Source organism: Pyrus communis, chromosome 9 (assembly GCF_963583255.1).
Source record: "Pyrus communis chromosome 9, drPyrComm1.1, whole genome shotgun sequence".
Classification (NCBI taxonomy): domain Eukaryota; kingdom Viridiplantae; phylum Streptophyta; class Magnoliopsida; order Rosales; family Rosaceae; genus Pyrus; species Pyrus communis.
This window is the reverse complement of record NC_084811.1, coordinates 20,535,715-20,547,179: the sequence shown is the minus strand read 5'-3', so window position 1 is coordinate 20,547,179 and position 11,465 is coordinate 20,535,715. Positions and strand designations below refer to the sequence as shown.

General features: G+C 40.0%; 1 protein-coding gene across 1 annotated transcript; it reads right to left on the bottom strand.

Moving 5' to 3' along the window:
• Nucleotides 1–3,243: 3,243 nt before the first annotated feature.
• On the bottom strand, nucleotides 3,244–5,020 carry LOC137745836 (uncharacterized). Its single transcript, XM_068485859.1, has one exon. The coding sequence runs from the start codon at nucleotides 4,923–4,925 to the stop codon at nucleotides 3,429–3,431; it is 1,497 nt and encodes a 498-aa protein (XP_068341960.1). The 5' UTR covers nucleotides 4,926–5,020; the 3' UTR covers nucleotides 3,244–3,428.
• Between the last annotated feature and the right edge of the window lie 6,445 nt (nucleotides 5,021–11,465).

Below are 11,465 nucleotides of genomic sequence, written 5' to 3'. Positions count from 1 at the left end.
GCCCCGTTCTCGCTTAACTTCGGAGTTCCTATGGAACCCGAAGCCAGTGAGCTCCCAAAAGGCCTCGCGCTAGGTAGGGATGTGAATATACATATAAGGATCACTCTCCTGGGCGATGTGGGATGTCACACTTATTCTCCAATTATAACCAGGTTATATATACCTTACTTGGAGTCCAAGTTATAGCTTATAACTAAACCCTAATCACACTTACATTCCACATCAATCCTTATTAACTATATTGACCTATTAGCCGTTGGATTAGAGTCCAACATCCAACAATGTGTCGACAACTTTATTAGTTTTATGTGTCTAGATAGCTGTATTGTTAAAAAAATTATTTGTTCCTACATCTTAAAAGATGGTTTATTTGACTAGTTGTCAACCATGTCAAGGTTTTACCATAACTTACTATACAACTTGATGTGATAGTATTTTCTGTCAATCACGCATTGTTATATACGTTAATTTTTCCCACAATTTAAAGTAATCGACTTTAAATACTATCACAGTGCTATTGTCGTTGCATGAAAGTTGTTATCTTGACTGTGACTAGTTATGAAGTTGTGAGGGTTAGGAAGCTCCCCCCCCCGATCCGTTTAGAAGTGAGTAATTGATGCACAATTGCAATCAAAAGCTGTAATTAGTTGATATCATTAGTAACTAATATTTTTGCTTGAAGGTGTAAATGAAGATTGGGCATGATCAGAACTAGATTTCAGCTCAGCAGCCACAAGTCAATGACTGATGTACATACGGCCAAGGGGTCCTTTTCCTTGAGGTGTCTTGAAAAATGCACTCCTTCCTCGGTTCTTCCCACCAGAATAGTATTTGATATGTCAGCCATTGAAGTCTGAACAAAAAATGATATCAGCATAGGGAGCAACACTCACCCATACACTTTCCTTTCAATTTCATCAACCTCTGCATAATAATTATATTATTATTTTTTGGATAATAGTAATTTTTTACATAATTTACTACGAACAATACTTGATTACTCAAATATAAGTAAAAATTTTTACTCAAAATTTTTAGTGTTTTAATCGCAGAGATTTGTGTTATATGATCAGAACAGTTCATACTATGAATCATATTGTAAATATTATCTCTGCAAAAAATAAATTGAAACAAATTATTGCATTCACTAGGAATTGTATTAGCGTAAATACAAAAGATATTGCAATTATTAGAATTTTATACTAGACTAATTATTGTAGATTTATAATGTTGTAATTGTTATTATTATTATTAAAAACTCAACCCAAGAAATGGTAGGAAAACCCTTACTGGCAATATATATATATATATATATATATATATATATATATATATATATAAAATCCAAAACTCACGAGTAATGGTACACTTACCATCTATTTGTATCATCCTAATAATAGTTGCTTACATGCTCATCAACATTTATTGCGCTTCAGTTTCACAAACCTGTAAATTGTTTCTAGCCTAGTCAATCACGCGCAAGTGTTCAATTGTCAACGGTTACAACTCTTCATATACTCATTTAGTCATTCTCAAGTGCCAAAATTGCAAAACAAACACTACCTTAATGTTGTAGGAAAAATTTGGTAAAACAGTTGATAATCTATGGGCATGTTACAAACAAAACACTTGAGAATCCCAATTTCATTTAACTACTTTTGTTAGCTAACTGATTTTGTAAACATGTGTTGTTATAATTAACTTGATGCTAAGGATGAAGTAAATAAGGCCTTGTTTGGTTGGAAGCACAATAACGGTAAAAGCTGGTAAAGTGAAAGTAAAGGCGCTTAAACTTAAAGAATTACACGTTTTTGTGGCTTGCAGTGAAAAGCAGGGAAAAATTAAAATCAACGTGGATGGGAAGATCGCAAGCACATGGCGCATCATCAATGCCCTTACATCTCCCTAGCAAGGGTAGCTAGTCCCACCCCCTCACATTCCTCCCATGAACAGATGCACACAAAATTGACACTTCACCGTCTCCAAATATCTCTATCAAACGCTACGTGATTCTTTGATATTAAACAACTTGAACTTGATGGATGTTATCTTCTGATGCAATTTGAGCGATCAAATAGCTCTTAGTTGTTTATGCAATGTGAAATTCGCATTGAATCAACGACATAAATGTTTTACTCGTGCATGAACGATTGTCTCTAACCAGCAAAATCATTCTTCGTTTAAATTATGGCTAATCTATTCCTAAAAAAATTTGGATAGAACAATCCAACAGCACACAGAGCATAAAAGCTCTATTGCGCTTTATTATGGTCACCCAATATAAAGGTTGCCCGTACCTTTTTATTCAGCGTTCTCTCTCTCCTATTTGCAAGTCCTCAGCTTTTAGTTAAAGTTAGTCTTTAACTTTGACCTCGCCTTTTTTTGTTTTTTATTTTTTTATTTTTTTCAAATGATATATTTGTTAGATTAGGAACCGACGAGATTCGAATCCATGCTGTGATGTAAAGATAACACTTATCTCTACCACTATGATAGATGGCCACTTACAACTTTGACCTTTGCTCTTGCTATTTGGGAGTCTCGGATCTATTGTAAGGGATTTGATTCATGTGGGCAAGGCAAAGCATGAGGAATGAGGAATGGCACTAATCATTATAAAAACAAAAAGGGTTGCTAATCAACCAAGGAAATTGCTGGAGCTTAGCTGCTTAAGGGCCTAAATCCCATCAATCTTGCACTTAAAGTTGGCTCTTTTATTTACAATTTTACCTCCAAAGACTCACCTAAAAATATATTGACCTTAGCATTAGCTGCCCAAACCCCATCATGCTCTACCATTAACTCATAATTTTATTCAGAACCCAAAATATTAATGGTTTCTTAGTTGACTTGACCCTATAATTTTTCTTAATTCGCTCTCAAAACCAAAAAGGAGACGGGGAGTGAGTTAAATCTCACAATAGACTAGCAATAATGTGGTTTAAATTCTTTTTTGGTGGGAATTGAACTAAGACCTCTTACTTACCAATGAAGAAGAATATCACAACGGTAATAGTTTCTTAGTTGACTATATATTTTTGTTAATTTCATTTTGACCTAGTCAACCCACTTTGACGGTTGACACTACTCACTATTTCATTCTACTTGCTTGATTTGTGTTCTACAGTCTAGCTATCGAAATTTTCTACTAAAAAAACCTGTCACAGAGTTATACCGTCACGTAATATTATGAATTTACGTTTTTTCAATACTGAATATGGTACTGACATCATGTAGAGAGTATACACAAGAAGTGATTTTATTGCTAGATCAATATTATAAACAAGTAACAACAAAACTTGGTGTCCTGGAAAGGGAAGAAGAAATTAAACCAAAAATAAAAAAATAAATAAGAACAAGAATTTGTTGGACACATCTTAATAAACATTTCTATTCTTTTTCCTCTAAAACTTATTTTATTGTTTTTCCTAACAATCCCTGTACACAGAAGAATCTATTTCTAATAAACAAATTTGCTTCATAATCACAGAATTAAGCTCCTCATGATTACTATTACCACGTTGAATAATTGTGTGCCCGCCGGACAGCCTGGCTGCTCCGCCGATAGAACTTGGGTCCGGCACCGACTCACTCGACGTGACCAAATTAATGCTCTTCGTTACGAACGCCTTGGCAACGAGTTGACTTAAAACTCCCGACTCCGTCACCGTGCTCTTCTTCTTGTGCTGCATGGTGGCCCGAACGATTTCCGTCAACACGGTGTTGGACAGTCGCCGAACTCCCCGTGCTCCGCCGGTGATAACGACGGAGTTAACTGCGCCGTGAGACTGAGTTGAGTCCGAGTTTTTCTTGCCGTGCTTACCCGCCGGCGGCGGCGGCATTGTGAATAAAAGAACCGACTCGGGACTCCGGTGCCGGACTCGGCTGAGTGGGTCCGCTACCACGACTGAGTTTTTCGCGTCCACCAACATAATATGCTTGAAGTTTCTCCGAACCCGGCCGAGAAGCATCGGGTAACAAGCCCACCGCCGCAGGCTCATAGGCACCACGTGGTCCACGAACCCTGATAGCGAATTTTCCGGGTCGAGCTCACCCGCCTCGAACCCCACGACCGAACCGTAACTAAACCGAGTAAACTCACCCTCCCCTTCCGAGTTGACACCCTTTCTCCCCCACAGGGGCTCTTCAATTTCCTTCTGCCCGGCCTTCACGAACTGAGACACGTCGAAACCGGAACCGGATTTTTTTCCCGGCGCAGCCGTCCGGTTCAGTCCTCCGTAACGGCGTAGGAGCTCAAAGAACAAGGCGTTCTCTTCCCGAATCACGGACCCGAATCTCAAACCGGAGGAGGCGAAGACGAACACCACGTCGGCTCTGGACGTGAGGCCGGACCGGTGCAGCAGCCTCAGAAACAACCGGAGTTCGGGTTCTGTTACGTCATCGTTGACGTGGGCGACGACGAGATCGGGCATGGCTCTGGTGCCACGGCGGTACAGAGTGCCCATTTTCTGGAGGGCAAATTGGGACCTTAACTTCTGTATTGGACTGCTCTGTTTTTGCTTCCACATTTTGGATAACCAGGTGGAGGAGAGAACGGGTAAGTTCGGATTTGTGGGCAATTTGGGAATTTGGGTATTTTGGGAGAGGAACCTTCTGGAAGGTGATCGGCCGACGGGACGGGGCTTGGCGGCGGAGGGCTCAAAGGTGGAGAGGGTGAAGAGGAGGAGGGTGAGGAAGACGAGAAGGGCACAGATGGAAATTGTGGATTGGGCTTTGGAGAGAATAAGGTTGTTGGAGTTGGTTCTTCTGAAAACCGTGCATGTTTTAGAGGAGGAGGAAGAGGAAGGGGTGGAGGACGACGGAGAGGAAGTGGAAGAAGAAGAGAAGAGCTTGGTGGTTTTGTCGACAATGGCAGTGGTGCTGCCGCCGTTGTCCTCCGGGAAGAACACTAGAAGCAAACCCATACCCCAATTTTCGCTGCTGCTGCTGCTGTTGCAATTGCTATTCCTCTCTCTCTCTCTCTCTCTCTCTCTCTCTCTCTTATTTCTACTCTCTCTATCTCTCTCCTCTCTCTGGCTTTGGCTTTACCTTTTGAGGATTATTAATTTATTAATTTCTGCGGTGCTCTTGGCCGCATGTGATTTCCACCTGTTTGTAACTTATGGTTTTTGGCCTCTCTTGCTGTGCAAGAAATTAAAATTAAAAAGGACAATGTGGGTACAAATACCATCGTGTTTCCATATTTGGTAAAAACGCGTATTTACATTTATGACAGTCAGAGGTTTTAGTTGTTTCTTTGTTATTTTTTTAACTAGAATTTATTTTAACTGTTCGCATAAATAAATTGCAAAACAAACTCACTACTATAAGTGTGTAACCATCGCTTATTTTTAGTGTGTATGTAGTGAGTTTGTTTTGCAATTTTTTATGTGGTTGTTTTTTTTTTTTTGGTTTTAGTGGTTGTTTGTGTTGAAGTCTTATTGGAATATGAATGTAATTGTGTAAATCCTATTAGATATGAGAACGTATCTTATATTCCTATTAGGAGTAGATTAACTATTAAATGTTGTTATCCTAAGGGGAAAGGTTTTTACCTATCCTACTACTATAAATAAAGGCAAAATGGGGTGGAATAGAACACACCCACAATTACACATCTCTCTCTTCTTCTCTCTATGCCGCACCTTCTCTATATATGGCCTCCATAATTATTCAGTAAATTATGCCTACAACACGGTATCAGTACACTCTTGACATTGCGCTAAAGATAGTTTTTTCTTCAATCAGGGGAGTATTACGTTTTAATCATTCCTTTTATGATTATTTTATTATTTTATTGAATTGATCTACATGCTATTGATTCAATTTAATTTTTTTGTGTTGAATGTGATACAACATATTGGAGATGCAATTCCTGCTTTCCGAGAATGATCTTCTACAAATTCAAAGGCTTTCGTTGTTTTCTGCCAATTAAGTACGTTTAAAATAAAGTAGGGTAAATTACACTTTCACACCTCAGGTTTGGGGTCTATTTCAATTCCTTACAACATCTTCAAAACATTTCACTTTCATACCTTAAGTACTATTTTATTTCAAAATGATACATCCGTTACATTTTCCATCTATTGATCTGTTAAGCGCTGACGTGGCCACCATGTGGCTGCCAAATGTGTGCCATGTGGCAAAAAAAACAATTTTTTTTATTTAAAAAAAAAACCCTAAATCTTCTAAATATATTAATTTAATAAAATAAAAAAAATAAAAAAAAACAAACTTGAAGTTAACCTTCCCGTCATCCCCCCCCCAATCCCCGTTGTCCCCTCAAAACCAAAAACCCATAATAATCCCCCCCCACCCCACCCCCCCTCCGGCCCCCCGCATCTCCCCCACCCACGACCCTCCCTGCGCACCCTACCCCCAACCCGCGACCCTCCAAACACTCCCACACACAAAGAGAAGCAGCACCTCTCAACCTCAAGCTCTGCACTCTGATTCTCTGTAAAAGAACACAATCGAACAAAAGAATTTTGACCAAAGCTTCAAACTTTCCCATTAATTTCACAAATTTGAGAGCTCTATTGGAGCTTCGACAAAGACTTTGAAACTATCATTATTTACAATTGTCTTCAATCGCAAAGAGCCAAATGTACAAACTCCACTGGTCGCAGTCGAAAACCCAAACCCTAGAATTATGCCGCCGGGACTCGCAGTGACGAAACTTTCAAACCTTAGAAATGGCCAAGCATTTCGCAGGGTGGGTCGCGGCATAGAAATGGTGGTTTCTAGCTTTCCTCATCATGCTCTCCCTCTCTACCTTGATCGCCTTCTTCATCAGAGCCGCGTTTGACACCTATGATCGTGGCGGCCTCAACGTCGTCGATAAGAGGGTTCCGCTGGGGGCGCCCATTGGGACCAGTCCTAGCCCACTGCTGCAGTCTAGCAGGGTCGCCATAGCCTGCAACAATCTCTTCCTTCTCACCTTCGTTCTTCACCTTTTCGGCGGCAGAAAGGATGAAGAACTTCCATCACCATCGGATTTGATAGGATGCAAATCGTGGAGCAGAAAACGAATTGGATGAGGGAAGGAAAGGGTTGATATGGGGAAAAAGAAAGGAGGGGAAGTGAAAGGTGGGGAGGTGAAGAAAGTGGAGGAGAGGGAGAAGGTGGGTCAGGGAGGTGAAGAGGGAGGAATGGATCGGAGAATGATGGCTTGGGTGGGTGATGGGGGATAAGAGAAGAGGGTGCTCGGATGAAGGGGATGAAGGGGTGGAGCCGTGGAGGCAATAGAGGGGATAGGTGCTCAGTGGGGAAAACGCTGGCTTTCTGTTTTTTTTTTAATTTTTAATTATTATTATTTTAAATATTTAAAAAAAAATTTATTAAGTGTTTAGCCACGTGGCAAAAACGTGGCAGCCATGTCAACACAAATGGGGACCTCATATTTGCCACATCATCACTTAACTGTTAACTTAACAAATTTTCTAACAGATGTATGAAATTGAAATAAAATGATAAGTAAATGTATGAAATTGAAATGTTTTAAAGATGTTGTAAGGAATTGAAATTGACCCCAAACATGAGGGGGTAAAATGTAATTTGCCCAATAAAGTAAGATATTTGAAACGACCATGAAGCATGAAAACATTCCCCATGATGCATGAACCCCCCTATGTTTATATTTTTCTTCCAATATATCACACAATTAAATTGTTATGTGGAATATGTGAGTCAAAGTATCAAATTAAATTAGAAGCAATTCTAGGGTTTCTTAAACCCTACATATGTCGAAAAAAAAATTTGGGAATGGTTTGGCACAAACTGGGCAACAGCCCTCTGGGCTTTGCTGCACCCACATAGACCTTGGCTGCAACTTTGCTACAAGCATATACACACCCCAGGCCTTTGGCCTGGTTAGGTTGTCTCGGGCTCGTAGTCCCCAATCATCAAGAAAGCATGCATCTTTCCTTTTTGAACCTCATTCTGCTCTCGACCCATGCCACCAAGCTGGCATGCTTGCTGGGCTACCGTCCTGCGCGCACCAAGGCTTATAGCCTGCTCCGGTATTAGCTCATATACATGGGTTTAGTCCCTGCATGACGCCAGCCCATTATGGCTGGGCTCATGTGCATTAACAGGCCAGCAAATCTGTTGGGCTTTGTCCCGTGCCATCCCCGAGGCCCAACCTTGAAACCCAGCTACGCCTGGGATTTCTCCCTCACCCCGTGACCTGAAGTTCGCACCCAAGGCCCCTTTTTTTGGGCCATGCCTTTTACTAAACGCACCCAACCCGAGCCCAATTATCTTTTAGGGCAATTTTTTTGACCCACATGCTATTAATTTAGGATTCTAAATAGTATTAACCTGTATGTTAATATTATTTAGCTTCTACAATCGACCCTATTTGGTCCTAATCTATTGAATTAATTAAAAGTGATTGTAGTTCATTAATCTGATAATGAATCCAAAATTATTGACCACTTTGGGACATTAAAGATTCAATAATTTATTTTTATACTTTGAACCGTCACATACTTTCGTAGTAACGAAGCTCTCACACTTGAGTTCCCGAAGAATCTCAAATCCACTACACTTAGTTGTATATTGCATTCTGTGTTTCTTGCAGAAACCTCTCTTTTATGAACCAAACGTTCATAAACTAAATTGAACTTGTAGTTTCAAATTTAATGCCTTTGAAACCCGAAGTTTTGATAAAACAATACACCCATGAAAACCATGTCTTAGAACTCGAATGTTCTAACTTTGATGCTTATGGATAATTCATTCCCATAGCACTAATCACAATCTTATTCCCTTCATTCAGTGGATTTTCGTACCGTAACAAGTTTGATTTTCCTGATTTGGACGTTTCTAATAGAAACCACTTTATGTGGGGTATAAGACGTGAATCTCCACTTGACTATTAAGAAGCTGAGAAACCATTGACGCCAACAATGGCAAGGAAGAGCTAAATAAGCCTCCGCCATGATCTTCATTCTAAGACTTGTGCTTGACGCATTACAAATGGAAATACCTCCTGATCGAGGATTTCATGGCTCTTTGGCTCGCTCCTACATACTATCTAATCATGAAAGACATTGCCTGAAGCACACCATAATTACGTCCATGAATGAGTACAATTCTGAAGTTTATAAATCCGATCGAATTTTGAATAGAGAATACTTTTCTCGTCCTTCCTTGTTTCTAACTCGCTTCTGAAGCAGTAGTGTAGAAAGCGAAAGTTTACCAAATTCTTGGATCTGATTACTACCATAAGCATATAATCAAGGCCTGCCAAGGTGTGGCATCATGCTTAAAGCGTGATCCTTGGTACCTAAGACCTAAAACTTCAAGAATAAGGAATAGTATTCCCAAACCTTAACCCTGCATAATCTACTTCCGTCTTGATGGAATCGATCATTGGTTATGCACCTGTTCGTGCCCCTACCAATGTTGTTAAGGAGTACCATTCTAGTAGTCAATATGTGAGACTAATTTTGCTCCACCAAACATCGTTGGAAGAGTAGAATTTTGACATGGATGGCCTTGTTGGCCGAATCCACCCTAGTAACTTTGGTTTACTTTGTGAACATTTGTCCATGTTCTTGGATTCAAGTTTGGTGTATGTTTTACTTATGGATAATCTTATTGATATTGTCCTCGAATATGAGTTAATTGAATCATGTTTCTTAATACATGTGACCAATTCAATTAAACACTTGATTAGGTAGGAATGTGGAGAATTTAGTTGTCTGGATGAATGCGTACTACACACACTAACTTTACACCTAAATCACATTTCTAACAATGACTTTAAGTCTATCAAACCTGATTAAGAGCATTGGCACGCTCCTCGTTGTATGAATGGTACTGCATCACCATTTAAGGGACTTTAAATTCTCCCTGATGTTGAGTTTTTAAGGATATTCGAGATGATACTGATCATAAATGAAACCACTGAAGAAAATAGAGTGAAATATCTTTGTACCACCTCCAAAAATGAGCTTGAGGCTTTGATTTAGGGCCAATGGGTTGTCTCCTAACTAGGAATACACCATATGTGGCCGGCTTAGAGCCTGGTGATTGAGCAGTTTACTTGCTTTGGCACAACCTTTTGGGACACTTAGGTCAAACAATGATGCTACAACGCATCTCCTTACCCGAAGTAAGGATCTTGTGCCAATAAGCACACCTTGCCAAGCCTGCTCATTAGGGAAATTGATTTTCTATATAATTCCTTGCAATGCGGACCATATAAATACTTATGGTTTTGGTTGATGAATCGATAAATTGGTCACATGTTTGTCCACATGCATTGCTGCTAAACCTCATGGCCAATTAAAGGTTCACCACCATACTTATCCCTTTAGGTCCGGGAGACTGGATAATGCCGGAATGTTTATATCGACAGTTTTTGATAAAGTATTGCATGTATTTTGGGTTTATAGTTAAATATCGAATTCCTATGATTCACCCCAAATAGCCTCGCCTAGTGATCATAAAGCGTAATTTAAATGATCACCCGAATTTTGGTAAACGTACCAAGTTTTCGGTTTCTGCCTAGGGCTATGCAATCTTGTACGTAGTTATGTTGGTCCGCCTTGAGGCCTATTGCAACCCTACCTATATGATGTTACAGTTGGTTACTAGGTACGAACCTGATGATTTTCATATTTATGCATTTGGGTGTGCATTCCATGTGCCAAGTTGCACCGCCGCAACGTACCACCATGCGTCCTCAAAGAAGAATGTGTATCTTTAGTCAATCATGATTCTCCTTCACACTAGCTTTCTTCGAGCCATTGCACTTGATCTATTTACCGCTCATTTGCGGGTTGTCACTTTAATGAGACAGTCTACCAGCCGTTAGGAGGAGATAAGAATGTCAACATTCCTGTAGAATGGCGCGAATTTGCGTGGATGTTGCCTACTATGTCTCAACTTGATCTCTACACCGCACAAGTGTGACAAGCAAGTACGATGAATTATAGCTTTCAGAATGTTGCCCAGATGCATTCCTTTGATCTAGCTTAAGTGACGAGATCATATACCAGCTGTAAACATGCCTGCAAGGATAGACGTACTCAACGGACGTCGAGTCAATATCCCTAGAGGGTGTACCACCCCTGGTGGACGGTTTGGATGCCCATGTTGGACAGTTTGGTACACCAGCGGATAGCCAATCAATCTGTATTGGCCTGGAGCACAACAGATTATTCGGTTCCTAGGATTCACTTCCCTAGAAGACGAAGACACAACACAACAATGAATCTAAACTCGATTGCTGTCTCAAATCATTTCCATCTCATGAGATTAATCCGGATTACTCCCGAGACTTGAAGTTCTTGGTCCAGTATACTAGTTTGGATGAGCTAAATGGAATTGAAATGAGATTATCATTGATGATATGTTCACTTATATGGTAGCTACCGACATAAATGAAAAGTAACGATATCGAACCATGTTCCGTTGATTAAGTGACAACGTAGAACTGAATAGACAACTGA